The sequence below is a fragment of the Alosa alosa genome, chromosome 1, assembly GCF_017589495.1.
Source record: "Alosa alosa isolate M-15738 ecotype Scorff River chromosome 1, AALO_Geno_1.1, whole genome shotgun sequence".
Lineage (NCBI taxonomy): Eukaryota > Metazoa > Chordata > Actinopteri > Clupeiformes > Clupeidae > Alosa > Alosa alosa.
Window position 1 is genome coordinate 19,294,855 of NC_063189.1, and position 25,785 is coordinate 19,320,639.

The 25,785-nt window shown below is 50.7% G+C and overlaps 1 protein-coding gene across 2 annotated transcripts in view; it reads left to right on the forward strand.

The window, feature by feature from the left end:
- Nucleotides 1–24,744, forward strand: part of zswim5 (zinc finger, SWIM-type containing 5) — a 45,942-nt gene extending 21,198 nt beyond the window's left edge. Inside the window, exons 2-14 of one of the 2 annotated variants that reach the window (XM_048252896.1) lie at nucleotides 9,607–9,963; nucleotides 12,524–12,672; nucleotides 13,501–13,651; nucleotides 14,986–15,162; nucleotides 15,610–15,786; nucleotides 16,368–16,514; nucleotides 17,151–17,288; nucleotides 19,375–19,632; nucleotides 20,779–20,914; nucleotides 21,278–21,429; nucleotides 21,626–21,789; nucleotides 21,966–22,047; nucleotides 22,459–24,744. In XM_048252896.1, the coding sequence (XP_048108853.1) occupies nucleotides 9,607–9,963; nucleotides 12,524–12,672; nucleotides 13,501–13,651; nucleotides 14,986–15,162; nucleotides 15,610–15,786; nucleotides 16,368–16,514; nucleotides 17,151–17,288; nucleotides 19,375–19,632; nucleotides 20,779–20,914; nucleotides 21,278–21,429; nucleotides 21,626–21,789; nucleotides 21,966–22,047; nucleotides 22,459–23,321 (2,951 nt within the window). In that variant the 3' untranslated portion in view covers nucleotides 23,322–24,744. Of the gene's footprint in view, nucleotides 1–9,606; nucleotides 9,964–12,523; nucleotides 12,673–13,500; nucleotides 13,652–14,985; nucleotides 15,163–15,606; nucleotides 15,787–16,367; nucleotides 16,515–17,150; nucleotides 17,289–19,374; nucleotides 19,633–20,778; nucleotides 20,915–21,277; nucleotides 21,430–21,625; nucleotides 21,790–21,965; nucleotides 22,048–22,458 lie in introns of both variants that reach the window. The other variant, XM_048252888.1, reaches the window with a different exon arrangement.
- The last annotated feature ends 1,041 nt before the right edge of the window (nucleotides 24,745–25,785 follow it).

The window sequence follows — 25,785 nt, forward strand, 5'->3', positions numbered from 1 at the left end:
TGCCTGCCCTATGCAGAAATCAGCACTCCGCTTCACCCCTGGCCTCCGCTATGCTGTGGCTCATTTGTGCAGCTAGTTTCAGCTCCAGCCCACCTACCACCACCCTTGCTCTGGCTGTGTCCCATCTCCTCTGTGCCCCCCCTCTCTCTCTCTCTCTCGCGCTCTCTCTCTCTCTCTCTCTCTCTGTCCCTCTCCCCCTGGCTTCTTCCAGCAGCAGCGGCGGTGGCGGCGGTCACTCCGGCCCCTGCCTCCAAGCTGACGCCTACTAACTGCTGTTCACTCTTTGTGGGCAACAATAGCCAGGCCAGGCCCCTGCCTGAGGCCTAGACAGCCGCACTGGAGAACAAAGGGGGCCTGTGAACGGCCAGCCCAGTGGGCAGCCAGAGAGAGAGAGAGGGGGTGGGGGGTTGGAGGGAGAGAGAGAGATAGAGAGGGAGAAGCAAAGCAGGTCAGGCTAAGATTAAGGCACTGGAGAAGGGGGTTAGCCTAGCAGCTGAAGCTAGGCTAATGGGTATGGGCCATGTCCAGTCCATGGATGAGGTGTTTGGGTTGGGATGGATGAGGTGCTTGGGTCGGGTGGGTGTAGGGGTGGAAGCGAGTGCTAAGACAATGGACGAGTATTTTTGGAATAGGAGGTGTAATGATGCGGTGTGTGTGTGTGTGTGTGGGGGTGGCATTGTTAAGACAGAAGGAGGAGGAGTGGAGGTAATTAGAGATGCCACCATTGGCGCTTCATCTGATTTTCGTCTCCCTCGCGCACCTTCAGGCCTTTTCTCTTCATCATCATGCATGCAAGACTGGAGCTGAGTGTGTGTGTGTGTTGGCTTGGGTCTTTTGTGCTCACCCCCACCCCACCTCACCCCATTATGGGCTGTTTTATTGTTCTAGTCCATATGCCATGCCTGGTTTGATAGACATTTGAAGGGGGGAAAAAGCAGTCATTGGGAGCTGCATGGGCTGAAGGTGCTGCAGATCAGATTGGCTGTTGTTAGCCTAGCATCTTGGCTGGAGATGAGAAGACAATGAGGAGTTTACAGTTTCCATGGTGTGGAGGAGGAAATGGCAGGGAGGCAACACGACCGGGAGCAGCCGCAAAGCACATATTGACTTTTCTTAACCTTGTGCCAGTGTGTTTCAAGTACACAGGCTAGTTTGTTTGAGTTCTCTTTTTTTTCATCTATCTACTTTCTTTCTTTCTTTCTTTCTTTCTTTGAAAAGCCAGGGCAAAACAGAGATAGAGAGCGCCTACTAGCTCAAAGGAATAGCTGAGTGTTGGTACGCTCCACAGATGAAGTGGTAGCTGCAGATCTGTCATGCACAAGTTCAAATGGAAAAGTGTCCCCATCTGGGTAAGACCAAGCATGTCTCTCTCATGCTAGTCCCTCCCTCCCTTTCTCTCTCCCTCTTCCTCCCTCTCTCCCTCTATTCCAGTCTTCACACGCTGATTGAGCTTTGTTTCGTTTTGTTTAATGTGACTCAGGAAATATAAGCTTCTTAAAATGCACTTATCTAGTGGCACAGACCGTGCCTCCAGAACAAACGAACGGAGCTTAATGGAGGCATTGTGTCCCTTGGACGGCTCCTTGTCAAACGCAGGCAAGCAGATGGTTTGTACATGCCCGCATATTAAGTAGAATCTTTCACATGTCTGAGGAGGCGGCCGGCGAAAGGCCAAAGAATACCACAGACATTTGGAGTGGCATGCGATGAGTGATGTGCCATAAGGCCACGCGCTCCGAGCTGGTGACGGCGTCAAAATGTTTGGCACGTCGTGTTGTGAGGCTGTCTTTTCCGGCATTATCTGCGGCCAGGGGAGGGGATAAATACTGGCCACTGACCTTTTGAAGCACGTCACGTTCTCTTAGCCAGTCCAGTTTGCCTGATAGCTAGTGTTGTTGGCAAAGAGGGCGTCGAGGGGGAGAGCCAACGGCCGGCCCGTGCAGAGCCTCGGAGCTCTGCAGGCCTCGGTCAGGACTCCTCACAGACACGTCTGTCCTTTCAAATGAGCCACGCTGGAATGCTTACATTCCATACATACAGCACACTGCTTGCTACAGTAAGCCTCCTCTACATACTTGCTGCACACTGCCCCCCCCCCACATACACAGCACATTGTCTTCAGGATCTTCTCCAACACACATCCTCTACATACTTACAGCACACTGCCCCCACCTACACACTACACACACACACACACACACAGTCACTGCTCCACTCCCCTCCCGCCCACACACACATCTTCACTGTCATCACTCACATGCTGTTGCAAGCAGAGTACTGTATGTAATGTAAGTCCCTGCCTCCCCCTACCCCCCAATACACAGCACATTATTTCATCAGGAAGCTTCTCCAACACACATCCCCAACATACTTACAGCACACTGCCCCCAATACACAGCACATTGTCTCATGAGGAAGCTTCTCCAACACACATATTGCACACTGCCCTCTCCCCACATACACAGCACACTATCCCATCTCCCCTGTCATCCCCCCAACACACACACCAAGACCCCTGGCAGTTGGGTTAGCCCCTTGAGCCGTGGATCTGCCCAAGGTTTCTTCCTTGGTAAGGGAGTTTTTCCTTGCCCCTGTTGCTCTTGGGTGCTCCTTGTTGGCGCCCCCACCCAATCCCAATCCTCCCCCACCTTTTTATGCAGCCCTTGCCACTTAATCTACTAAACCCCCATTAATGCACAAATAGGCTGACACCAGACATAATTTCACTGCATTTCTTACTTTCCAGTAACTATATGCATGTGACGATAAACTTCCTTGTATCCATGTATCCTTGCTGATCCTCATTACTACTGGTTCAGTAGACTGCCCAGGAGCAGGAAGTGAGCATGGCTCTTCACAAAACAAACTATGGAGTGTGCTATTGTTCCCAGCGCTTTGTACTGTATATAGCACAAATTGGAGTAGGCCGAGGTGTGGTGTGGAGCAGAGCGGCCCTGGGATACGCTGCCCCATTGCATGCTGGGTAAGGGGAGAGAAAGGAATATTTACAACCGCCTCTGCTTTTTCAGTGCTCCTTTCTTCCCCTCCAAGGACAAGACCCAAGACCTTGGTGCATCAGAAACATCAGAATCTAACAATGAAAGGAAATCCCACCCACAGCATCCCCCCAACACACAAACACACACACACACACACACACACACACACACCCCATTCCCTCACTCTGTCCCTAGCACAGCGTTTCAAGTGTCTCTGCTTTTATCAGGAGCTCCACATCTGTGTCAGTCCAAAATGGAGTTTTGTTTTTACACCCCCTCCATCCTCCCTCCTTCCTTCAGAGTGGTCTGTTCCCTTTCCTGCGCTCTCCTGATGGAGCTGGACTGATCCCAGAGGCCCCCGAGCTCCGAGGGGCCAGATTGCGTATGCTCCCCCTGCACTGTCAGGCTCTTTTGCCCAGATGCGATGTGATTACGCCTGCTATTCATTTGCCTCTCCTCTGTTCCCCCCACACACACACACACACACACACACACACACACACACAGCTCATGGTCGACTAAAGGGAAGGGAGGGGTGAACTGAAATGAAGGAAGAAAGAGAAAGAAAGAAGGCAGAAAAGGCCTGATGCATCCTCTTTTTTCCATGTGAGATTTCCATACGAGTCCATCCCTGTTTGGGTGAGGGGCATGAAGGTGCTGTGATGGTGGTGATGGCAGCAGCGGGGTAGTTTACAGGGAAAAGGGAGATGATTGAACCCACTCACCCCTCCTCCCACCACTCCACCCCTCTCTCCCCACTCCACTTCTTCATAGTTCACCACATCAGAAATCAATTGGAAGTGATCATGACAAATGACTCCCTGAACGAATGGGCGAACAGGCGAGCAAGTGAACAGGCGAGGAGGGGGAGGGGGGGGGTGGGGTGGGGGGGCTCGGGGGCATTGGAGACAAATCACAAATGAGTCAATCAGAGCTCCATTCTTTATCACGCCGTGCCGGCCTCTGCTCCGGCACCCCACACTTTTTTATTTGTTGTTCATCGCGTGCTGGCGTGCATGCGCATTGCCTTCTGCATATGCATGTCTGCAGTGTGCAGATAGAAAAGAGGGGGTATGAACGGGGTGTTAACCGTATTGGTGCCGGGACAGATGGAAGATGGGGAGTTCGAGAGAGGGAGGGGCAAGGAATGGAAAAGGGGGGGCAGGGCTTCTAGTGTCTGAAGCCGCTGCTCTATCAGCTCCTCCATGGCTGATTAGAGGCTAATGTTTAAGGGCAGGGAGGGAGCTGCGCTCTAATTGGCTGCATCGGCACCCGGATGGGTGGAGCTGAGCAGCAGCAGCAGCAGCAGCAGCAGCAGATGGTGCCGTTGTAGGGAAGGAGGGAGGGAGCAAATGAATGAATAAAGGAGAGACGGAGGGGTGTGCGCTCTCCTCCTCTCTTTTCTCGTTTTCCGCACCTCTCTGCTCCCCTTGTCTTCCTCCCTGTCCACCTTCGGCATGGACCCCCTTTCTCGCTTCTCTTGTCTGTCTTAGCAGGCACCACTACATACCTCGCCTCGCCTCTCCTCCTAGCCCAGCCCAGCCCAGCCCGGTCCAGACAGATGGCCAGAGGGGTCTGGCGGGCCTGGCCTGCTCGGCGTAAAACGACTGCTGCCCAAGCCTCCAGCTCCAAGCTCCTGGCTGAGCTTGAGAATTAGTCTGCAGCAGGCCCTCGGATTAATTATGATACACGCATGCAAGCACACACGCAGACTCCCACAGCCCTGCTACATCTGCTTAAGTGCTGTGGCATCCCCATCATCCCCCCAGACCCAACCCCAGCCCCCCTCTCCTTGGCTGGGCTTCCCCCATATGTTGGCCTGCACCAGAATCTCACTGCAGCCTGGCTGGGGATGTGAGACTGATGAACTCCATTAGATGGTAATGCTCGCTGGGTGGAGGAGAGGACTCCTGAGGCCCCCTAGGGCCTGTCATATGGTTCGTCCAGAGCACACAGCCCACAGACAGACGACTAATGCTTGTGGAGGTGTGGATGGGGTGGTGCTCTATCTCTACCACGTCCACAACTAGTGCCTGGATGTGCTAGTGTTAATCGTGCCAATCATACTGGACAGGAGTTGTCTGTCTATCATAACCAGCACGTTTGTTTATTTCATTTTGCATCACGTGCATGCATGTGTGTGCTTTTGTTCTCTAATTAGTTTAATGATTGTGTCTCATGATCTCTGACGTTGTTGGATGTAGATATGGCGCCGTCATTAAGACTGACTGGTACGCGGAGCAGGAAACTGTAGGCAGCAGCAGTGCGATGCATGTGAGTCTCATGTTCCAAACCAGTTTTTCCTGCGCCATGCTGGAATCCTGCGCCATGCTGGAAAAGCCATGTATATATTAAACACAGATGCCAGGCCTTATCACAGCGGCCATGTGTACATTAAACAAACCAGCCAAGCATGGGACCCAGCTTCTGCTGGATCAACGTGTGTGTGTGTGTGTGTGTGTGTGTGTGTGTGTGTGTGTGTGTGTGTGTGTGTGTGTGTGTGTGTGTGTGTGTGTGTGTGCTCATTCTTGCTTCAATGCAGACGCCATTCGGGTTGCTTTGAGGAAACAGTCAAGCAGCAGAGGAACTGGGCACATAAAGTGTGTGTCTGTGTGTGTTTTGTAAGTGACCCACATTGAGCTGGACAGCATCATTATTTCCCCTTGCTGACGTGGCGTGTCACATTGTGAGCGACACAGCCCTTCCATCTGCCTTCAGCCCCCCTCCCCCAAAACACTGCTTTGGGGGCGCCCTTTAACCCCCCGCCCCCTCCCGTCCAAGCGAGTGGCTCTGTGTGGTTAGGCTGAAAAGAGCATCAGCACAGAGGGGACGGAGGCCTCATTCAGCTCCATATCCTCCCCAACAAAAGAGCACGCTGAGGGGATGACTGAGGACGGACAACGGCACCGGAGACGACCAAGAGGAGGAGGAGGAGGAAGGAGGAGAGGGGGATGGGGATGGCAGAGGGCACTGGTGAAAGGCGAGCAGGGCTCTTCACGTCCATCAGCAGCAGCTGCCCCTCCCTCCTTCCTTCCCTCTTTCTCTTCAGCTCCCTCTCTTTTTTTCTGTCATTTGAGCTGATGGGGACCCTGGGTCCTCCTCAATAACCCCGCCAGCAGGCCCTGTCACACACACTGTCAGACTGAGAGAGAGAGAGAGAGAGAGAGAGAGGGAGAGAGAAAGAAAGAGACTGGCTTGTTCTCCATACCTGTCAGCTGAAATGTAGTTCTTAGCATATATGCATTCATATTGTGAAGGTCAACGATGCAGATTAGACTCAAGGTTAGGTGTGTGTGTACAGTGTGTGTGTACAGTGTGTGTGTACAGTGTGTGTGTACTGTGTGTGTGCGCATGCCATGTGCACATGGTCACTGGTGCGGTGTACATTGTGCACAGCTGACTAATCACACAGCTGAATATTTGCATTGCAGTCCCCGCGCCGGTGTCAGTGCACTCATGCATATTCAGCAGCAGCAGCAGCAGCAGCTGTGTGAAGCTCCGCTCTCCTTGTGACTTTCCCTCAAACTTTTCTGTCTTGGGTTCATAGCCCCATTCCCTCCCCTCCTGCCATGTCCACGATGTGTCCAATCACGTTGTGTGAACACACAACCTCACAGGGCTCCTCCCAGTGCACAGTGCAGCGTTACAGTTAATTTCCACAGGCTTGTGTAACACTGATATGAGGAGGAACCTTCTAGAAGCTTTTCAAATAACATGATCGGCTCAGTGTGTGGTGTCACTTTAGCCACGTGGTTAACAATTGCTAAGGGATACTAAGTAAAGTGATGTCCTGTAGCGAGGCAGAAACAGTCAGACGCCCCAGCCCCCAGCTTCAGCCCGGCTCATTGTTGCGGCAGCATCACTGTAAGTGGGGTATCGTTGTTCACTGGGTGGTAAGCCAGGCTGCGCTGCACACAAAGGCCCCTGCTGAGTCGCACGGCCTCCCAGAGTTCAGCACGGCTCCAGTTGCAACATCATCTCTCTCTCTCTCTCTCTCTCTCTCTCTCACTCTGCTGACTGGCCTCCACTCACGCCCTGTGAGTCATCCTAGCTGAGCCATGCTCCAGAATCAAAACTCAGTAAGGCAGTGATAAGAGCATGGGATGTCTCCAAAAGTAGCTTTGTTTTCCCTCGCCATGCCCCTAGCCTGTGCTAACCTAGCGACCCTATGCTCTGCCATATCTCTAGCCTGTGCTAACCTAGCGACCCAATGCTCTGCCATGCCCCTAGCCTGTGCTAACCTAGCGACCCTATGCTCTGCCATATCTCTAGCCTGTGCTAACCTAGCGACCCTATGCTCTGCCATGTCCCTAGCCTGTGTCAACCTAGCGACCCTTTTGAAAGAGAATGCTCTGCCATGGGAAATCAGTGGGCAGCAGGGTAGCAGGGTTTCTCAGTTCTCATAAAGAACTGTATGCTAACATTCCCATTACAGAACAACCTTCCCCATTTGTAGCTAGCTTATCCCTGTTATCATGAAAGCGCGGTTGTCAGTGGCGCCTCTGTGATTCTCCTGGCAAGGTTAGCTCTCTTTGTGCTGCAGCACTACCCATGAAAGAGCTGCACAAGGGCACTTTGCACAGAATGTGTGTACCCTATTATGTAGTCCCTTTTCCACATCTCAAAAGAGGCGAGGGGGTTTGTGTGGCTGTGAGATTAGACCCTCTCCTGCAGGAAAGGCAGAGCGGCTCCGCACTCGCGTCATCCAGGAGGACGGAGCTTACACCCCGCAGCTGGGCCTCTCCTCTCCTTCTCTCCTCTCCAAGCTTCTGCCCCACTGTTTTATGGATTCCTGGTTAATCATTATTATTAAAAAAAACATGCACGTTTTTTAACTGTATTTTTTGTTTTTGTTGTTGTAGCACATTTCCTGTTTTGTGGTGGTGGGGGAGGAGGAATAAGAGAAAGAACTCAAATAAAAAGTTGAGCGGAGCCTGCGAGTGGTGGAAAGCCCCAGTCATTTCCCTCTCTCTCTCTCTCCTCTGGCTGCATCCTGTCTTTGAAGTGAGCGCCATTTGGGCCCTGAGTCATGTGCGGCGCGTTGAGGTAGCTCTCGCGCTCCCCTCCTCTGTCCTTTATCAAAATGAAAACAGACATGGCCGTAAACTCCCCTTAATCAGATGGCTCTGTGCTTTTGGCACAGCCTGAAAGGCCTTGGCAGTAAATTGGACGTTGGATTTCTTTTCGGAGCAAAATCTGGGGAGGGGGTGACTGAGGAGGAGGAGGAGGAGGGGGGGAGTAAAGGGAGGAGGAGGAGAACGAGAGGAGGGAGGGAGGGGGGAGCTGCTTAGAAGAACTCGTCTGGAAAAGCCTTTTGTGGGATTTGGCGAGGCAACAGCCGGCTTTACCCATGCTTATTAGGCACCTCTGCCGCCATAGAAATTCTCATGTCTGTGTGTGAGTGTGTGTGCGCTTGCTCATGTGTGTCTTGTGTGCATGTCTCTGTGCTGTATTGTGTTGTGAGTGCACACAAGCATACACATTATCAGCTTGGTGCGGCCCTTGCTCATCTCTGAAAGAGACTACTGGCATTGTTATGACCCGCGCTGCTACGTGAAGAGTGACCAGGCCTAGACGAGAGCTTCTCACTTGAGACGAGCTCCATGTGTGCCACGGCGTGTCCTGACACCGCGCCACGTCACCCTACCTCGCCTCGCTCTATTATTCCCCCACACTGATTCACCCACGATCACGCTCTCGCTCGCCATGCCCTCACACAATGGGCACAGGCCATGAGCAAGGGATACACAAAAGAAACTTATTTTGCCATTTCTTGATCTCCCCAGTCCCCTCTTTTTCTGGTGTTCTTTCACTGCTCTTTGTTGCTATGGTTAAAGAGTGATAGAATAATCCTTAAGCCCCTCCCCTGTGCCCCCCGTCATCTCTCTCTGGCGCCCATCATGACTGATTTAGTAGCGAGCCTCTCGGCTGGGTAAACTGGCCTCACACTGCCCCCCTTCCCATCATGCATCGCTCTAACCCCTCACCCTGCGCTCATGCCGGTCGGTGCTGCCTCCTCTCTAGTTACACAGAGTTCACTGAGCAGCGCCCCCTTGGGAGCCCACAGTGGTAGTGCAGTGTGTGTGTGTGTGTGTGTGTGTGTGTGTGTGTGTGTGTGTGTGGCCACTGGGTTTTCCCCAAAGGCTGATTTGCAGCAGTGCCATACTGCAAGACAAAGACAGGGGGTCAGAAGGGAGGCCTGCGGGGAAAACGGTGTCCGCTTCCCTCAAGTGTGTGTGTGTGTGTGTGTGTGTGTGTGTGTGTGTGTGTGTGTTCATCTACACACACACACACAGAAGGGCCAGAGTTCCTAAGGGAAAAGGATAAGTCTTGTGGGGGTTGTAGATGAATAGGTCAGATTACTTAATTCCTTGACAGCACAAGCTCCACCCTGGGCCTCCTGTGTGGCCTCCTGTATGGCTGCCATCACCCTGGCCCTTACCTGCAGAATGCAGCCCTTTGGATTAGTGTATGTCATCTCCTGGAGTCTGCTGAATCCCAAATGCATTGTCTACCTCTCCCTGGCCCTCGAGCCATGAGGTTTCCACCCCCCAGAGCAGGTGTCTTCAGTTCACTAACCTCTATCTTTCTTTTCCCTCTCTCTCAGGTTTCCACCTCAGCGGCACGGTCACCGAACCAGCCACGGCGACAGAGCCCGAGGTCACCCACCGCGTGGCCATCAGCTTCGACCGCTGCAAGATCACCTCGGTGACGTGTGGCTGCGGCAACCGCGACATCTTCTACTGCGCGCACGTGGTGGCACTCTCGCTCTACCGCATCCGCAAGCCCGAGCAGGTCAAGCTGCGGCTGCCCATTTCCGAGACGCTCTTCCAGATGAACCGCGACCAGCTGCAGAAGCTGGTCCAGTACCTCATCACCGCGCACCACACCGAGGTGCTGCCCACCGCCCAGAAGCTGGCCGACGAGATCCTCTCGTCCAACTCCCAGATCAACCAAGTGCACGGTAAGGGCCCACAGCAAGCAGGTGGGGAAAATGTGGGGATGGGGAGTGCGACTGGTCGTACTGGACAATCGGCCTGTCCATATAGACTGTCATAAGTGGACTGTGTGGGAGAAGGCTTCAGGTGTTTTGTTATTTTTCTCCTCTATGTCCTGTGCTCAAGTATTGATGGGAAAATCAGCCCAGTTGTGACAAGCAATGCTCCAGGGATTTGAGACAGGCTTTCCCGTGGGACTTCTTTACTCGCCCAATGCATTTTTCTCATGAGCTAAAATGTGCCAACGTTGCATTTTGCAAACATATCTGCAACAGGAACATGTACTAACCAGTTGAGGTTCCCTAGTCCGCTTTGTTGTGCTGAGTTTGCTTTGTTTTTCGTTTGGCCTTGACCTTTGACTTGCCCAGCCGTGTGCTCAGCTTCGTCTGTTGTTTTGCTTCAAGCTTCCAGGAGGCTTCAAACACTTCAGACTCTCTGTAGTTTGTTTTCCCATTTCCACAACATGAAAGCTAAAGAGGGCAGCACGGAGAGGCTGATAGGAGGGAGAGGTGGGTGGACCGATGAAGAGCCCGGCCTTCCTGGTTCATTCCACACTTCCAGCTCTCATTCCATTGTGTTGAAGGAGTGAGAGGAACCCTGCTCACCTCTCTCTCTCTCTTTTTTTCTCTCTCCCTCGCTCTCGTTTTCTCTCTTTCTTTCTCTCTCCCTCTCCCGCTGTCTCTCTCTTCCTCTCTTTCCTGCCCTCTCTCTCTCTCTCTCTCTCTCTCTCTCTCTCCCCAAATATTTCAGGGTGGCCACTCCAACATGGAAGTTCCCCTCATTAGAGGTGTCTCACCAGGGGGTTGAGCCTTAATTATGGAATTTCAATGATGAGACCTGGGCCCAGTGAAGCCGTGGTTGTCTGAATGAGTTCATCAAAGAGAGGCGAAGGAGCTACCTTTAGAAGGCCCTCCCACCTATGGCTGCGTCTGATCTCCTGATCGGGTCCGTGGGCGTTTCGGTCACTTGCTCTATCGCGGCACATTAAAAAACAGAGCAGGCATGTAATGACCTCCGCTGTTGTATGTTTTAATAATGGAGCCACAATGGTGCTCTTTTATGCAAGGCGTTAATGAGGAATGGCCCAACCAGAAGCAGAGGCATGTGACATCGTCCGTCATGGATTCCGTTGTGGGCTTTAGGCTGCCGGCGCATGTGAGAGGAAATGGTTTCCTACACGTGGAGGTTACAGTGTGTAATTACGCGCCGTGGCTTCTCTGTTCCAGCCATAGCAGTGCTGGCCACGCTGCACCGGGCTGTGGTCTCATGTAGCCAGCTGTGTACACACACACACACACACACACACACACACACACATACACATACACACACACACACTCTCAAACACACATGCATACACAAACACACATACACACACTCTCAAACACACATGCATACACAAACACACATACATGCACTCACAAAAACACATGCATACACAAACACGAGCACACACACACACACACTCATAAACACACACGCATACACAAACATACACAGGCTCTTGTATCATAAGAGAAAGATGATCTTAAGCCACATAATTTGGGTCCTATCCTATTAAGATATTATCTGTGCTGCATCCTCTTATCACAAACAAAATGACCGATAGAGCCCAAGGACAGAGCGATGACGACACGTCGCTCTTGGCAGACCTCCACGCAAATAGGACTATGTTAATGCCATAGCCTAGCTCTTAGCATACCTGCACGCAAATAGGACTGTGCTAGTGATGCCTGCACGCAAATAGGACTATGCTAGTGACGTAGCCTAGCTCTTAGCATACCTGCACGCAAATTAGGACTATCATAGTGACATAGCCTAGCGGGACTGCGAGTGCACAGGCTGGGGATAGTTGACATCCAGTGTTGGAGCTTTTACAAACGGTGCCTCTCTTCTCCTTTAATAAGCTCTTGGGCAATGTGTGTAGTCCGTATATATGGGGGTTGAAGAGGATATTCCAAAGTGCTAGAAAGTTCTCCTCGTTCTGTGAGAGCTTTAACCTAAAGAGGATTGGGTGGGTGTGCGCTGAACATGTGGTAAGACCCATCCTGCCTTAATGCACTCATCCCTAAAGAATTATAGCACATAACGTCCAGAGATCGGAGGGGAAGTGGTGTGATGAGATGGACCCTCTGCACAGCCTCCACCACTCCGGGCCGCCTTTGCTTTAGACCGTAATAGAGGACTGTGGGAGTTGAGCTGAGTAGTACACAACTACCCCCCAGCCCACCCCACCCCCACACTCCCATTGCTGCACAAACACTCACCAATATATATATAGAACCCTGCAGCTTGCTTGTTTATATGCAGCACTGTATGGGTGTTTAAATTGTTTACTTTTCACTCTCAAAGGCAAACGTGTAGGTGTGCGAGTTGTCGGAATGCTTCTTATATCATGTTGTTCAAAACAGGCAATCTGAGTTACAGCGTGTCTGAATATTTTTTTATAAAGGTTTTTATTTTCTTTTATTATTATTTTATATACAGTATATTTATTTGACGTGTGTTTTATTTGTGTTTGTGCAGGTGCGCCGGACCCCACGGCTGGGGCCAGTATTGACGATGATAACTGCTGGCACCTAGACGAGGAGCAGGTCAGGGAACAGGTCAAACAGTTCCTGTCCCAGGGAGGCTACTATGGCTCCGGCAAACAGCTCAACTCCATGTTTGCCAAGGTTGGTGTTTCTCTGTCTCTGTGTGTGTGTGTGTGTGTGAGAGAGAAAGAGAAGTGTATGTTTTGGCAAATTCCTTTTTTTCTTTTTTTATATAAGAATTTATATAATTATTCGTGAATACATCTATGTTTGAGCATGGCTATCTTACTGTGTTTGTTCAAGAAGTTTGTACAATGTCAAGTTGCACGTGCGTGTGCGTGTGCGTGCACACTGTACTGCACTGCACACATGTCAAAGAAATGCTCAATACCAAAGGTTCCATCCTGATGAATTATGAGACCATGCAGTCCTGGGAGGCCCATTTAAATCAATGTGTTTTAATTAAATGTCACGCCGCCTCTCATTTTCTATCTCCAGCGTGACGGCCAGCTTTCAGCGCCTCCCATATCTTCATCTTCTGCATAGGAAATTCCAGCCGGCTGCTCCTCTCCTCCTCTTCCTTTGTGTGTGTGTGTGTATGTATATATATATATATATATATATATATATGCATGCATTGGCCGCGCTCTTTGCCTTGGTGCCTAATTGCAGTCTAAAGTATTGTAATCTGGCTATGATGGTATTAGATCATTAGTTCTGCTGGCTGAGTCTGCATTGGGCCTCTAGATTAGCCTGTCACTGCTCTCGCCTTGCCCCAGGAGAATGATGAATAGTGACACCCTAGCCTTCATCCCACTTGTTCAGTTGCTATATTACCTTGCACTGTGAAAGCTCAGATGTGTGTGTGTGTGTGTGTGTGTGTGTGTGTGCCAAATCCCCAGCCCTTTGTTTGGATCTGTAAATGCAGGAAGGTCTGTTTTTGAAGCCTGTGTGTGTATTTGTGTCCAGGTGCGGGAGATGCTGCGGATGCGCGACTCTAACGGTGCTCGCATGTTGACCCTGATCACCGAGCAGTTCATGGCTGACCCTCGTCTGTCGCTATGGAGACAGCAGGGCACAGGGATGACGGACAAGTGTCGGCAGCTCTGGGACGAGCTGGGTGAGTTAACAGTAGCACCATGGGAAACTGTCTGTCCAACAAATAGCCAACAAGAAAAGGTTTTGAACGAATACGTGTGAAAGTGCAAAATGTGTCTTCATATTCGTCAGCCATCAATGTCCATCCATTTCATGGCCATAATGTGGTCTGGTGTTCAGGTTAATCGCCTCATTCCAGGACTCTAAGCACTGTCTAATTGAACCGGGGGGATATTATCACCACTACCTGGAACTGTGCAGCGGTTCAATAGCTTTGGCCTTGTGCACACGTTTAGTGTGGGAGCTTTGCTGGTGTCTGGGCTGGACTGGATGGGTAATCTCCCAGCAGTGGACGTGGCCTAACCTCCTGAACCCCCTCAGTGATGGCAGCCATCGGGGGCCCCAGCGGACCGCGCTGCGCTGGGAGAAAGGGCCCGGAACCGGCATGAAAGGGCCCCCAGATCAATGGGCTTTTCAAGCTCGTCGCTATTGATCCGGGGGCCATTTAAAGCAGTCGATGGGAGCGCATCCTTGGGAGGCTCGTTTGAAAGCTAAGCCTTCGGCTGCCTCTCTGGTCAGCTCCGCCGAGACCAAACCTCGGTGTGAGCGGCCGACTGAGCAGGCACTCCATCATCACCGGCATTAGCTTTCATTTGCCCAGGAAGGGACGCTCCTCTCCTAGCAGCAGTCTACTGAAAACAAGCCACAGTCAGCTGTAGTCGAAGCAATCCCAGCTTGCTGATTGGTTGAAGTTGTGAGACCCCCTGCCACATTGATTAGCCCTACAGCCAATGAGTGTTGCTCCACTGGACTGGATGTGACAGAGCGAGAGAGAGCGAGAGAGAGGGAGAGAACACCGGCCGGACCATCTGTTACCTAGCTACAGAGATGTGCGGAGCGCCACTGCCAGTTATACAAGGCTGCGTGAGCCAAGCAGCACCTGCCAAATCTCACTCTCTGCCCAAATGCACTCTGTTTGGGAAGCACTGACGTCATGGCCACGAGCCTGGTCAGTGTCAGCCGCGCTGGTCAACATGTGCACGTCAGAGAGGGGGGCCAGTCCAAGAAATAATAACACTTTTATTGCCACACTTCAAGTAGACCAACATATATAGCCTCAATGAATCTGTTAAGGTTTATTTAATTAAAACCTTGATGCTTCTCAGCCCACTTGAGAAGTAGTAGTTTATTGTTGGGCAAAGATATGAATGTAGTCCTCCCACTTGAACAAAAGTGTTCTATTTCAGCCTCTTCCGCGGACACTTGGTTGTTATGATGATGTTTGGTTGTTAAGACGATTGATTGTTATGATGATATGATGTGTATGTGTACTAACCACACGTGTCGTCCGCCCAGGTGCATTGTGGGTGTGCATCGTGCTGAACCCCCATTGCAAGAGCGAGGAGAAGGGCGGCTGGCTCAAGCAGCTGAAGAAGTGGAGCGACATGGACATCTGCCCTCTGGAGGATGGCAACTACGGCAGCGAGCTGCCCAACATCACCAACGCCCTGCCGCAGAGCAACCTGGCCCAAGGTCAGCTCCGCATCCACACCCTCACGCTTAAACCCTCAATCCCCACGTAACTCTGTTAGCGGGCCACAGGCTCAGCAGATGGGCGCAGTGCTGTTTTTTTTAAACACCCAACGCACTGTGTCTCTTCCCTTCCCTTAACATCTCTATCGTACTCCCAACCCTGACCAGAGTCTTGGCCTGCGGTTGACCTCACTGCAGCATACGCTAAACCCTCTTCCTCTATAAAGATCTCAATCCCATTGCCTTCACCCAAATACCAGAGCCAGGTTCAAAGACGATCAATGGTTGACTTAATGCTCTTCCAATCCTCAGTGCAGTCTGAAGGAGATCTTTTTACGATTTGTTCACCTGCCAGACTGAACTCTCTCTCTCTCTCTCTCTGTCTCTCTCTCTCTCTCTCTCTCTCTGTCTCTCTCTCTCTCTCTCCATCTTTCTCTCCCTCAGTAGACTCTTTGGGGCGGCCACGGCGTACAGTTTTCACTCGGGCCATCGAAGCGTGCGACCTGCACTGGCAGGACAGTCACCTGCAGCGCATCATCAGCAGTGACTTCTACATGTCTCCGGCCTACCAGAGAGAGGGCGAGAGCTTGCTCTTCAACCCCCAGGGCCTGCCACTCTGGCTGGGTAAGACCTGCACTCTCACTCCACCATGCGCATGCCCAAATGTACATAATAATAATGAAATAATAATAATAATAATAAGCAATAAACACTTAGAATGACTACGGATTCCAGTTGGGGAAAGTTGGAGGAGTACAGGGGGATGGATGTAAGCCTTATCCATGGCTGGCTACGTCATACGCATGTCATTGGCACTTTGCAAACGATATAAAAAGGCGTTTACCTGGGAGAGGATTGCGTAGCGAGGAGCTAAAGCTCACTAGGGCCGTGCTTAGTGCTCAGACGGAGAGACCACTGCTCCATAATGGCATGGATGATTTGACTGGAAAGGAGATGCCATGCTTGTGATGAAGCACAGTTGACTGTTTGACTTCACTAGAAGGCAGCATCTCCTTCCCAGAAAGGGTCTCCCCATAATTAGCCATAAGCCTTTAAATTCCTCCAAGAGCTTAAATGGAGGCCTTGCACCACATTTGCATAATGTTAAGCTTGCTGGGGAAGATTTAGGCTAGGGCCAGATTAAATACAGAAGGATGGAGTTGTTTGGGTGGCTGTGATCGTCATCAGCCGCGGTTCTGTTCCAGATCATGTGCCGACCGCCTGCGCACGAGTGGACGCTCTACGTTCTCATGGTTACCCACGGGAAGCCCTGCGCCTGGCCGTGGCCATCATCAACACCTTGCGGCTACAGCAGCATCGACAGCTGGACATTTACAAGCACCAGAAAAAAGGTAACACACACACACACTCACACATGCACTCACACATATATACACACACACACACACACACACACACACACACACACACACCACTTACCACATAAGTCTTATCTAAGCAAAGTGGCATAAAACCTATAACCACCATGTTCCCACAATGGCCTCATTGTTGGGCAGTCCAAAGCCAAAGAAACTGGCCTTATCTGCGCTGTAACAAGAGCCCTTTTCTAGTGCAACTGCAGCGCTGCATTCTTTTGATGTCTCTGGGAGTGGATGAGGAGCCGTGGCAGGTTGTGCGTAATTACTTTAGGGTTTGTGGAATGCAGTCGTGTGGCATGCTAAGGGCATTGTGTGTTTCCAACTGCACTGGAATCTGATTTATCTCAGGACTGCCTTCCACTGGAAACAAACACGGGACTGTGGCTGGCCAATGTCGCTCAGTGCCCTGTTCTCATTGTGGAGATTGTGTTTAGGAGAGTTATAAAGGTTCTTTCTTTCTTTCTTTCTTTCTTTCTTTCTTTCTTTCTTTCTTTCTTTCTTTCTTTCTTTCTTTCTTTCTTTCTTTCTTTCTTTCTTTCTTTCTTTCTTTCTTTCTTTCTTTCTTTCTTTCTTTCTTTCTTTCTTTCTTTCTTTCCTTTTCACCTACAGAGCTCCTCCAGAGAGGAATGACCACAACTACAAATCTTGAGGGGTGGGTCGGCCATCCCTTGGACCCCATTGGCTGCCTTTTTGCCACTCTCACAGAGACCTGTCGAGTGGAGGATGACAACGCCATGGATACAGGAGGTAGAGTATAGACACCAACCTCCCTGCACATTCCCATTTGATTTGAGAAAACGCTGCCGTTATACACTGCAATACACTGCTTGTTGGCACACAAGCTATCTGGCGCCTCTCTGTTAACACACACATTTATTTGCTCATAACGCACAGTACACTGACCGTTTAAAGGCAGCCCTACCTGTGTTAACTCTATAAAGGCACATTAGCAGAAAGCTAGCATGGCGCTCAGAAAGTCATTCAGGCCGTGGCAATGAGGTGCCCCTCCGCTCCGTCCACACAAAAGGGCCCAGTGGCAGAGCAGTGGAAAGAGCACGGAGGCAGGAGGGGAGGGTGGGGGGGTACTATTGAAGTGGAAAAGGTCGGGCTGCACCCACAGGGGTGTAAATGTATAAAATCAATCGGCCTTTGCATTCCATGTGTCCCCTCGACAGCCAGGCCAAATAAGGAGATGGGCATTGTAGCGCTATTGTGAAGAGCCCACAGGGAGGCCTTTGTGCACAGGGACAATACGAGCGAGTGGTACAATGAATTGGGTTTCAGTGTGTGTGTGTGTGTGTGTGTGTGTGTGTGTGTGTGTGTGTGTGTGTGTGTGTGTGTGCGTGGCTGTAACCGAGTGCGAAAGAGATGGGACAGATAGGGTGTGTGTGTATGTGTTTTATGTCTCTTCTGTTTGGTTTATGCCTGGACGTTGTTTTTGTGAGTGAGAGTGGTTCAGCTTCTTTCTTTGACCCTGACACAGCTGGGAACAGCTGGTGTGCTGAGGGGATTGTTGTGGGTGGGCACATAGAGTTTCTCATCCAATGGCAGGGTCCTGAGGTCACAGCACAAAAGAGAGAACAGCCAGTCACAGCAACCAGATGATGGCACCCAACACAGCAGGGGAGAGCAGCACCAACAGCAATAACAACATCAACAACATGAACATGAACATAGCTTCCCACGTGTCCCAGTTCAGGCAGAGAGACACAGAGAGAGACGAAACGGGAAACAGAGGACGCCGTGTGTGTGTGTGTGTGTGTGTGTGTGTAAGGAATTCTGCGGCCTGTTTGGAGACTGGCCTGTCACAGAATAACTCTGATCCAAATCGATCTGGCATGAAGAGCGGCCGGCTCTGTTGCCTTGCAGATGGTCCAGAACGCTGCAGTGCATCAAAAGGACTCGTTACACCATTGATCATCGAGGTCCACTGGCTACTTGTAGCTGCTCTCATCCCTACAAAGGGATCTCCAGTTCTGCACCCACTTGCTTGAACGCTCTCATAAAGGCATATGCTACCACTGCGCTCCTCCGAAGAGAGACCTAAGCTGGCAGTGGAGACAGATCCGCCCCGCCCAATGTTGTTGTTGTTGCTGCTGTGCTTGTTGTTGTTGTGTGTATTTTTCGATCTTTCATCTGCTGATGGGGTGGTTGTGATTGGGCTTAACCCCCGCCCCCGCCTGTAATAAACAGGATTGGCGCGAGGGGATCAGTTGCCTGGGGATTTGGTGTGCTCAGTGCGTGCCACGGGCCACAGATGGTTCTGTTTTTGTCTGCCTCTTTCTGGTTGTTTCCGTCCGTTTCTCCTCATGCTCCTGGCCTGTTCCTCAGGATGGAGCGCAATTCAAAGACACCTCTAGCCAGTCGGGAGGTCCTACTCTTGGACTTCATAGTAATGGATGCCAGTCTCCATGGACACCCAGAGTGGCTCTCAGTGTTCAGGCCCAGTTTAATGACATCATTCAGTAGATAAGCATCCGTGGGAAGCCCTGCGGGGATGTACCTTTGCCTCATAAATATACAGAGCCAATGAACACACTGACGCTTTTCTTTGACTGTCTCCCTCTCACCTGCCTTCTCTCTCACCCTCTCCTAACAAGGCCAATGCACAAATGAACCAGTTCACTCCCAAACAACATCATTTACTCTGTCCAAACTGCAGATCAATTGTAATGCCACTGAGTTATTTGATTGTTTGTTTGTGTGAATATGCCTGTGTTGTGTGTGTGTGTGTGTGTGTGTGTGTGTGTGTGTGTGTGTGTGTGTGTGTATATCTGTCTGTGTATATATGTGTGTGTGTGTGTGACCGTTTCCTCTGTCTTTGCCTTGGCAGACTCTGGCGAGCCCAAGCCGCCGGTGTACCAGCACGTGTCAGTGTGGGGCTGCCCGGACGGCAGCGAGTCGTACCTGGCGCTGGCGCTGGAGGTGGCACTGATGGGCATGGGACAGCAGCGGCTGATGCCCGAGGGCCTCTACGCCCAGGACAAGGTGTGCCGCAACGAGGAGCAGATCATCGCCAAGCTGCAGGAGCTGGTGCTGGACGAGCTGCTGGTGCAGACGCTGCGCAAGCAGGCCATCCTGCTACTGGAAGGTACGCACGTCAGCCGGACGCTCGCTCACCTCGACTCGGTCACAGAGTTACTTGAGGAGAGGCCTCCACCTGGTGTGGACTTTTACTGACCACCTCTCTAGTGGGACAGTGTGGTGTGGGTTCCTCCCGGTCAGTCTGCCTGTGGAACCCTGATGCTTGGCATGCTTTTGTCTTTACTCCCTCTGTACTCTGCCGCGTTGTGGGGTTGTGTTGTGTTCCACTTGCATTCCTCCATCCCACTTATTCTTCCTCTTTCATTCATTCATTCTTCTGCCGCCCTCCTCACTCTGTTCCTTCTCCTGTTTAACCCTCCCACCCTCCTCCTTCCTACTTCCCATCCACAATATTGCTGAGTCTCTCTTTCTCTGTGTGTCTGTGTGTCTGTGTGTGTCTGTGTGTGTCTGTGTGTGTCTGTGTGTGTCTGTGTGTGTGTGTGTGTGATGGATGTGAGACATACTCTGGCCTCCCCATTGCCCTAACCCCACCCCATGCTCAACCCCAGCCCACCCACTAACTGGGCTCTCTCTCTCTCTCTCTCTCTCTCTCTCTCTCTCCCTCTCCCCCTCTCTTTGTCTGTCACTCACTGTGCTGTTGTTGTGCTTCCCAAACTTCCCAAACATCTGTCTCTCTTCTGGGGAGGCTGTTCTATTTTGATGTGAAAGCCCCATTGGAGGCCCTGGCCTGTGTCCTCTCCTCTCTCTCAAGCAGCTATTATGGGCTCAGTTCTTTACTGCCATGTGAGGGTCATTTGGAGTCCTCTCGGCTCCACTAGAACAGTTTGTCTCTCTCTGTCTCTCTCTCTCTCTCACATTCTCTATCTCTCTGACTGTCTGTCTCTATCTCTCTTCCTCTCTCTTTCTCTCTCTCATTCTTGACTCTATTGGATCAGGCTGTGGAATCACACTTTTTTCAGAGTGGATGTGTCATGAGACTTTGGGCTTGTGTTTTCACTTCCATCCAATCAATCGATTAAAAGTAATTTTGAAGAGTCTTTGATCCACTTTATATAATACTATACACAAACATTGTTTATGCATTTAATGCAGTATTCAGGGAAGGTGAATTGAATGGTGAGAAGGTTGAAACCTACTTGAGTGGTACTCATGTTCATTCTCTCTCTCTCTCTGTGTGTGTGTGTGTGTTCAGGTGGTCCTTTCAGTGGCATGGGCGAGGTCATCCACCGGGAGAGTGTGCCCATGCACACCTTTGCCAAATACCTGTTCACCGCTCTCCTGCCCCACGATGCGGACCTGGCCTATAAAGTGGGCCTGCGCGCTATGAGGTGAGTCCCACTCTCTGTCCTCTCCCTCTGATCAGAGGGGAATATTTTGCTGTGTGTTTATGGGACTGAGTGTACGGCCCTGTGTTCCCGACTCTGTGGGAATCTTTCTGATGCCTTTCTGCATTGGAGGGAAGGGTCTGTTGGATCTGCCTGCATGTGGCCAAACATGACATGCTGTCTGTATATGTATAATATATATTATGTGTGTGTGGGGGTGTGTGTGTTTGTGTGAGTGAGGGGTGTTGTATTTATGGGTTTGGTCCTTTCAGACTAACAATCTGGTTTTGCAGTAGAGAGGGCTATTGGGTAATTGTGAGAAGGAGACTGATGTGTGTGTGTGTGTGTGCTTGTGTGTACGTGCAGGCTGCCTGTGTTGGAGTCCTCAGCTCCATCAGGCGATGTCGGTCACCATGGCATCTCTATTGTGCCTAGTCGCTACCCTCGTTGGTTCACCCTTGGACACCTGGAGTCTCAACAGTGTGAAGTGGCCTCCACCATGCTCACTGCAGCAAAAGGTAAACACACACACAACATTTCACATTTCACAAGCTCACACATTGCAGTCTTTCAGCTTTGATCTTTGACTCTGACTTGCTGGGGTGTTATTCATACTAGTATTGGCACAAGGCACTGTAGTGCAGTAGGTTGTGTTCTGTGTGTGGTGTTTTCCCTCTTGACCCTTGGTGTGTGTGTGTGTGTGTGTGTGTCCAGGTGACATGCTGCGGCTGCGGACGGTACTCGAGGCGATTCAGAAGAACATCCACTCCCCATCCCTCATCTTCAAACTGGCCCAGGACGCCTTCAAGATCGCCACGCCAGCCGACAGCCCTCCAGACATCACCCTCCTCAACGTGGCCTTAGAGCTCGGCCTCCAGGTGGGGTGACCGCTCCTTCTACCCCCCGCACCCCCATCCATCCCCAGTGCTAATGTCAGTGCTAACGCTAGCTCTCTGCCCCCCCTGGTGTTTATGTCTACCTGTGTGAATGCTAATGCTAATGCTAGCTCTAATGGTCTGTTGTGTTTCGGTTCTGCGTGTGTGTGTGTTTGTAGGTGATGAGGATGACCCTGTCCACGCTGAACTGGAGACGCAGAGAGATGGTGCGCTGGCTGGTCACCTGTGCCACGGAAGTCGGTCAGTATCTGTCACAGTTCACTTCAGTAAACCTTTGCACTTTGCATTGATCAACCTATGAATCACTTTCCTACAACAAACCATATTTGGCCTCCAGAGAGAGATGTGTGTTAGGATTCAGGCTAGTGTCCTGAGTATACTCACAGCTTCTCCACACTCAGGTCTCTCTTCCTGGGCCTCTCATAACATTCCAAAGTAATGAGTGACCCCTTGTTGCCCTAAAGGCTGGACTAGATGTGGACAAAGTGAAATAGAATTAGTGAGGGGCTGTGTTTGGTTGAAACCACATCATGTAATAGGTGCTAATAATAGAGCTCCTCCCAGTGGTGTCAGATGCAGGACACATTGCGGCTGTTAGAAATCGCTTTTGTTGTGCTCATGGTGTTCCCCTCTCTCTCTGTCTCTGGTCAGGCCTGCGTGCACTGGTCAGCATCCTGCAGGGCTGGTACACGCTCTTCACTCCGACCGAGGCCACCAGCATCGTGGCGGCCACCGTCATGTCGCACAACACGGTGCTGCGGCTGAGCCTGGACTACCCGCAACGCGAGGAGCTGGCCAGTTGTGCCCGCACGCTGGCGCTGCAGTGTGCCATGAAGGACCCGCAGAACTGCGCGCTGTCAGCACTCACGCTCTGTGAGAAGGACCACGTGGCCTTCGAGACGGCCTACCAGATCGTCATCGACGCCGCGTCCACCGGCATGACCTACTCGCAGCTGTTCACCATCGCGCGCTACATGGAGCACCGCGGCTACCCGCTGCGCGCCTTCAAGCTGGCCTCGCTGGCCATGGCGCACCTCAACCTGGCGTACAACCAGGACACGCACCCGGCCATCAACGACGTGCTGTGGGCGTGCGCCCTCAGCCACTCGCTGGGCAAGAACGAGCTGGCCACCATCATCCCACTGGTGGTCAAGAGCGTGCACTGCGCCACCGTGCTCTCGGACATCCTGCGGCGGTGCACCATGACTGCGCCGGGCCTGGCCGGCATCCCTGGCCGCCGCAACTCGGGCAAGCTCATGTCGACGGACAAGGCGCCGCTGCGGCAGCTGCTGGACGCCACCATCAGCGCATACATCAACACCACGCACTCGCGCCTCACGCACATCAGCCCGCGCCACTACGGCGAGTTCATCGAGTTCCTCAGCAAGGCGCGCGAGACCTTCCTCCTGGCGCAGGACGGACACATCCAGTTCGCCCAGTTCATAGACAACCTCAAGCAGATCTACAAGGGCAAGAAGAAGCTCATGCTGCTGGTGCGCGAACGCTTCGGCTGAGGGGAAGGGCTTTCATAAGGAACTGGGTTTTTGGCATTGTTGTTGTTGTTGTCATTGTTATTGTCATTTATTTAAATCCATTTATCTTTTCTCTTATCTTGTTTTGTCATTTTTGGTGAATTTCTTTTTTTTTAGATTTTATCCGTTTTGATTTTTAATTTGTTTTGTGAATTGTGTGCGTTTGTGTACGTGTGCGTGAGATTTTGAGTGTGCGTGTGTGTGTGAGAGAGAGTAATCGCTCTTCATTAAGTTATTCTACCAGGTAGAACCTGTGGAAGATAAGTGGAAACACAAAAGAATGGAGGAGTATTTTTTGCTTAATTTAGTAAGAAAAGCATATTGTGGTTTGAACAAAAGTAAAAGTGGCACATAAAGATAAAACCAAATGATAACGTGGGGCATACTTTGAGCCAGGGGAATCTCTCCCTAGACGGGGTCAGGGGATGTGTGTTTCATTTTTCTTTTCTGCAGAAGCTTGAATACTCAGAAAATACAAAATGCAGATTGTCATTCCTTCAATCAACCACTCACTTATGCCAGTGTTAATACCTCGACCGTATTCCAAGACTCAGCTTTAATTTGTCTGTGTGAAAGAGGAGTCTTCTCGCAGTAAGGAGGACTGGAGCGGGTGATGGGGGAAGGGGCATTCCATAAACGCTCAGCGCCCAGATACCCCTCAGATGGCGCCCCCTGCTTTTGATTAGCCTCAGCTAAGCTACCCAAGCATATATCTTCATATGGGCTTAAGTCACATCTCCCTTGCAAGAAGCAACAGCTATTTTTGTACTACACAGAGGTGAACAAAATGGCAGATAGTCAGAGTTAATGGTGAAGTTAGGCCCATTCCTCAATCTGCACATATACTCCAGATATGTGAAGGCTGGGGGGGGGGGGGATGAGGGAGTGAAGTTTGGTTTAGTGGACTACCAGCTATTGGTCTTGCATTCAGTTGACCTTCACATGTGGGGGAGAAGGGAGGAGTTCTATTTCTGCTTTTTTCACCTCATGCTACTTGTGTTCCACTGTTGTAAGGACATCTGGGAGAGGAGCAAGAACAAGGAGCAAGGGGGTGTGTGCACAAGCACGTCTTAACCTTGTGATTGAGTAGCCACCCAAAGCCTTGTTTATCAGATTTCACCTTGCATTTACGGCTAAGCAAACAGGAAACATGCTTGGATTTGAGTGTCATCAGTGGCAGTGAATTTGGTCTTCAAGTCCTTTACTCTAGCTCAATCAACAGGCTTTGCTCCTGTGGTCAGTAAAAAAAAAATCCCACTTCATTGTCACACATACAAAAATAATTGACTGAAGACGCAGTGTCTTGGAAATTTGACCCAATTGGCAAACTTTTTTTTTTTTGTTTGTGATTATTTTCTGGGGGGGGTGGGGTTAATGATTGTGTTCTATCTTCCACATTCCATGATGGCCCCCCCCCATAAAGTGCCCCAGTGTGAACACTTAGAGCGCACTCGACAGTGTGAACACTTAGAGCGCGCTCGACAGCATGCAGCTGAAGGAACGTGGGAGGAGTGGAGTCAGAATAAAGAAAGGAAAAGAAAAGAAACAAAAGAAAAGGTTAAACGTGAAGAGAGATGCTCAACTCCGTTCTCAGGGAATCACTTAAAGAAACAAAACGTAGTAGCAGAAGCATTTAAGATATTGTAAATATGAAAGTGTCAATTCAAGAAAATTGTAAAGTTATAATTATTTATGATGACTGTATTTTTTTTTTTTTTTTTTTTTTTCCGGTTGGTTTTGTGTTTTGTTTTTTTTTTTCAGATACTTGAATTTTTTGTGGGCTGGGAATGTGACAACAGCAAGAGGAGAGAGGAAAGACTTTTAAAATTTCTCAGGTGCTCCTGTGTACTTTTGATTTGATTTGTTATCATTTGTATCTGTTTTGCAACATGTTTTGCAAGAGATTGAAGATGGGAGGACGATTGAGAAAACATGAACAGACTATGCAGACCACGTAATGGTACCCCTCTCCCTGACACACACTCACACATAGTAGTCACTTGAGTGGTTCCCAGCCCAACTGAAAGACTGGGATGTTTATTTTTCCCAAATGTTTGACAGACACAGACAGACAAATAGATACAGCCGGTTCCCAGCTAACAAGTATCTGCATGTTGTGCGAACCGCAGCTGGCCTTTGCCTTCAATAGATTGACACACAAGTTCTTCAAACTTTAAGCCTTATTGTATTCTCTCAAAGCACCAAAGTGTGTTTTTAAGACTGTAGCGATGGAGAAACATCGCCTTTGGCCCCATGTTGGCCCGCCATCGCCCTTCCCTGTGGTGAGATGCGTTAAAAAAAATTCTTCCCAACTCGATGGTCGATGCTTAGCAAAGGAAAAGAGGGGGTTGATTTTTTGATTTTATTGCCTCTTTTGTAGGGGCAAGGAGAGGTTACTCTGGAGTGAACCACTAAGTAGACTCAGACCGAGCCTCCTCTCAACCTC